We start from the raw sequence: 4,082 nt of genomic DNA on the forward strand, positions 1-4,082 counted from the left end.
ATGAGTGAGGTAATACTGCCGCGAAATTTGTGTTCATCTAAACTACCACTTATTTTGATCGTTGCAGAACTCCTTGAAAGGGAAAACTCCCACCGAAGATGAGGATTTCAAATTTTGTGTAGCCCAGCTCTTCGCCAAAAAAGACCAGAAGTTCTACGGAAGAAGAATTATGCGATTACCAGAAAGATGGCAAAAGATAATTGAACAAAGTCGAGAATATATATTTATTTATTTATTCATTTATTTTTTTATTGAAAACACCTACAGGTGTGCCATAAAACAAAAACAAGATGGAACAGATCATTGATCAATGTCCTTTGCTTACGAGAAAATAATTTTTTTCTTCTCTTTTTTCTGAAAAGCTTTAAAATCCCAATTAATTTCCGAACAACCCAATAGTTGAATTTAATCCTAAGTACCGAGAGTACAGAATGTCCTAAGGGTTAGATCCTACGACACCGATTTTATAGAGATTTTCCTTAGAATAGACGTCAAATCATGTATGACTGTGTCCTCAATCCAACATTTCCAATAAAATCCTTTCCTCACACGTTTTTCTAGTTAATTAGACACATTTTTCGAAATTTCGCATTGTCGCTGAAAAAGTGAAGAAGTGATCCAGAAAATTTCGCATGACTGAGCACCACCAATGAAGTTTCCGTAGGATTGACCTTGACTCACCGGACTAAGAATGAGAATTTCACATACCTGTTCCTCAAATTTCACGCATGTTCGTCGTCCGATTTGGAAAAAAGCGTCGCGAAGAACTCCACGTTCTTTTTCGGTCAATGACGGCCAGAAATACACCATTTGCGTCGGTTTTCTGGATAGGAAAATAATTTACGTGATTGAAATCGATGGTTTTTCGAGCATTAGCTGAAAAGCGGGAAAAAAACCTACCTAATCGTACGCTTACTCTCTCCGAAAGGTGCATCAATGCTATTTCCTTCAATATTCAACGCTGCAAGCGCCTGAAATTATCCAGGAATTATGAAACCCTCCGATCTCGGACAAAAATCGGCGGACAACTCGTCCATTTCGTCTCAAAATAACAATTAACTCCTGTTTAGTTGTGCTTGGAAGAATTTCGTCAAGTACGGGGATAGAAAAATCATTTAGTTTCAATGGGAACAAGCAAAAGGAGAGAAGAATTTCGGGTATTTTTTCCTCTATTTTCCTTTTTTTCTAATAAATTCTACACATTACCTTTGGTCGACACCTCTTCTTACTTTCACAGTAAACTGTTGTGCACATCCAGGAAATAACCAGAACTGCTTTGAAAGTCCACATCGTTTCCAATCTGTACAATAAACTACTGTAAACTCTTCCAGACACATTCTACACTGACCAATCTATGGATATTGATCGACAAAGGATAAGAAAAAATGGAGAGATGACCAAAAAAGTGGAGAAAACTACAATAGAACGAAATTCGAGAGACATGAGGGAATGAAACCCTTTGGTTTTCTTAACTACATATGAAGTAACTTGACCGGGACTTTTTTTTTTGAAATAATGTTTTTTTTTTCATAAATAAAAACTGTTTTGCAATATATAGGGTTGTGTTGAACATAAAATTGTCGGACATGAATCTTTGGCTTTTGTACTCCTAAATTAACTTAGATATGAAATTAAATTAATTAAGACCAAAAAAATAACAATAAATAATTTATTAGTGGCTAGTATCAAATAAAAAAATTAAACAAATAAATAATAAATAATGATAAATAAATAAATAATGAGATAAATTGGTTTACTTAAATTACTGAAGAAAAATTTTGATGTGATAAAATGATAGTAAATAATTTTAACGAAACGGTGTAGACAAAATCTGGTAAATCCTTTTAGAACTATCGGAAACGAGCGATTGGTCTTGCTCAAAGTTCACAATACCCTCCCAGCATTGTTAGAAAATTTCCAGAATATTTATTTTCTTTTATCATATTAAACAATCCTTTCAAAAACAAAGTGGGACCTATACCACGTACTTCACAAGTTTTTTTTTTCGAAGAAGTTCACATCGAAACTGAAGCGTTCCAGTAGAGTCAGAGTTGCATTCGGATGTTGAGTTTCACAGGATTTTGACAAAGTTAATTTCTACAAAGAAAAATTCTAAATTTATCTATCTCTACACTTTAAAAAAATCAAAACTGCTATCTGCACGGGAAAGTAGATCAGGAAAGTAGTGGGAATTTTTCTCGATTATATTTACAAAATTAGATTTTGTATAAACATTTGTGAGTTGAATATATAAAATAAAATAAGAAGTGAATGTCGTTAATAAATTATTTTGTGAAGCTTCAATGATCTCGCCTACCATTGGGTCTCGTTTGAGGTTTATGATTTATATGTTTTTTATTATAGTGTATTTTATTGTTTTTCATGTGTTGTGTTTCATATTATTATTATTATTATTATTATTATTATTATTATTATTACTATTTTTATTTTTATTTTTATTTTTATTTTTATTCATATCATTATCTGCTTCGTGTATAACCTATGCAGTAGGGGCTAACCCAAAGTATCAGGTAACTCTGGTTTTTGCTCTTCCAAAAACGCCCGAGATTAGCGTATTGATCCTGGAAAAAAGAAAAAAAAGTGCTCGCGGGCGATTTCGAACCATGCGCGCGTGGAGTGGAACCTCTTACCAACTGCGCTACAGCCACTCTCGGTACTTTTAAGATAAAACGATAGAATACGATGTATAACCTATGCAGTATATTGCAGTAAATATTCTTTGAATAGCAATATCGAAATATATGAAACGGTATTTTATGTAACCGGCGACTGTAACGCGTTTTTTTTTTGGTACGTAAGGGAAGGTCAAATGGTAAGTGCTAGAGTAACAACGCGCATTTCAGCTTGTAAGGTAGCGACTTGTAAGGTGTAAGGTAAAACGTGTACCAGTCCACCTGTACAACAGTAATTACTGGTTCCCGTATGTATATAAGTGGTATAATAAAGTCTAACATGTTGCTAGGGAAAAATACATATAGAAAAAAACCCCTAATAAAAGGATAAAGTGTCTGGCGTTAATCAATCCGCTTGGGATGCGCCCCCACGTTCACTTCAATTCAGAATCGTTTGAGGTTTACGAACGTGTATCTGGCCCAAACAATGACTTGCGGTGGCTAGCCGATGTGTCAAGTCAGTGCTTTTATCCTCCCAGACAAGTCTGGTACCAATTTGTCGACCCCGGAGGGATGAAAGGCTTGGTGAGCACTAGGGCGGATTCGAACCTCCGATCGATCGTGCAGGAAGCGGAACCTCTAACCGCTACACCACACCCGCCCCCTACAGTCAAACAAATCATCCATGAAAACTATTTCACGGTACATAAAGCTAGGATGAGGCTTTTTTTTTCGCGGAACCAGCAGGATTCCAGGAGTTGACGCCATCCTTGCAGAATTAGCAGCAAGTTTTCGGGACTTCACGCCTCACAGTGTCGCTAAGGAAATAAAATGCTTGGATTTAAAAATAGTTGCCGGAAGTAGAATTCAACAACAAAACAAACCTTGACCTACCTCATTCGTTCGAATATTCACATATAAAATTATTAGCGTTTCTAATTGTTCTAATAAACAACAAAGAAAAAAGTAAATAATAAAGATGGGTAGTAAATAGTATTATGCACCATAGAACAAATTTAATTTACTTACTTATCATTTTTTACAGTATCTTTTCAGTTGTTTTTCTCTGAAAAGACTGCTCAGGATGCTCAAAATTAAAGGAATTCCCAAATGTTGCGCCATATCTGTAGATATCAGATATTTTATTTATATTTTTATATATTTGATTATATTTGCGAAGAGATGAGTTAGGTTATAAATGCACGACGTTAAACCGCATTCTGTGGTCGCAGCGGCTGAAAATCCGTGCTATTAATTGATCTACTACGTCCCGACTATTTCCAGGCCATCCAGCATCTACACAAGCACTTTGAGGAGATCAAAATTGAAATAAAGTGGTAATTTGCAGAAAAAAAAACTAAAGCAAAGAAAAATTCAATCATTGTGTAGCTAGATTCCAGAGACAAGAGCACTGTACAGTACAGTTTTTGTAGATGAGTAAAATACAGT

The 4,082-nt window shown here is 35.1% G+C and overlaps 1 protein-coding gene across 1 annotated transcript; it reads left to right on the forward strand.

Annotated features, from left to right (window-relative positions):
* Positions 1–1,453, forward strand: RB195_016898 (uncharacterized protein; the record flags this gene model as incomplete). The annotated part of the gene is made up of 4 exons (XM_064183637.1): positions 1–9; positions 68–209; positions 1,071–1,157; positions 1,332–1,453. 4 exons carry the CDS (start codon positions 1–3, stop codon positions 1,451–1,453), a joined length of 360 nt encoding a protein of 119 aa, XP_064039518.1.
* Positions 1,454–4,082: the final 2,629 nt, after the last annotated feature.

The sequence above is a fragment of the Necator americanus genome, chromosome II (assembly GCF_031761385.1).
Source record: "Necator americanus strain Aroian chromosome II, whole genome shotgun sequence".
Lineage (NCBI taxonomy): Eukaryota > Metazoa > Nematoda > Chromadorea > Rhabditida > Ancylostomatidae > Necator > Necator americanus.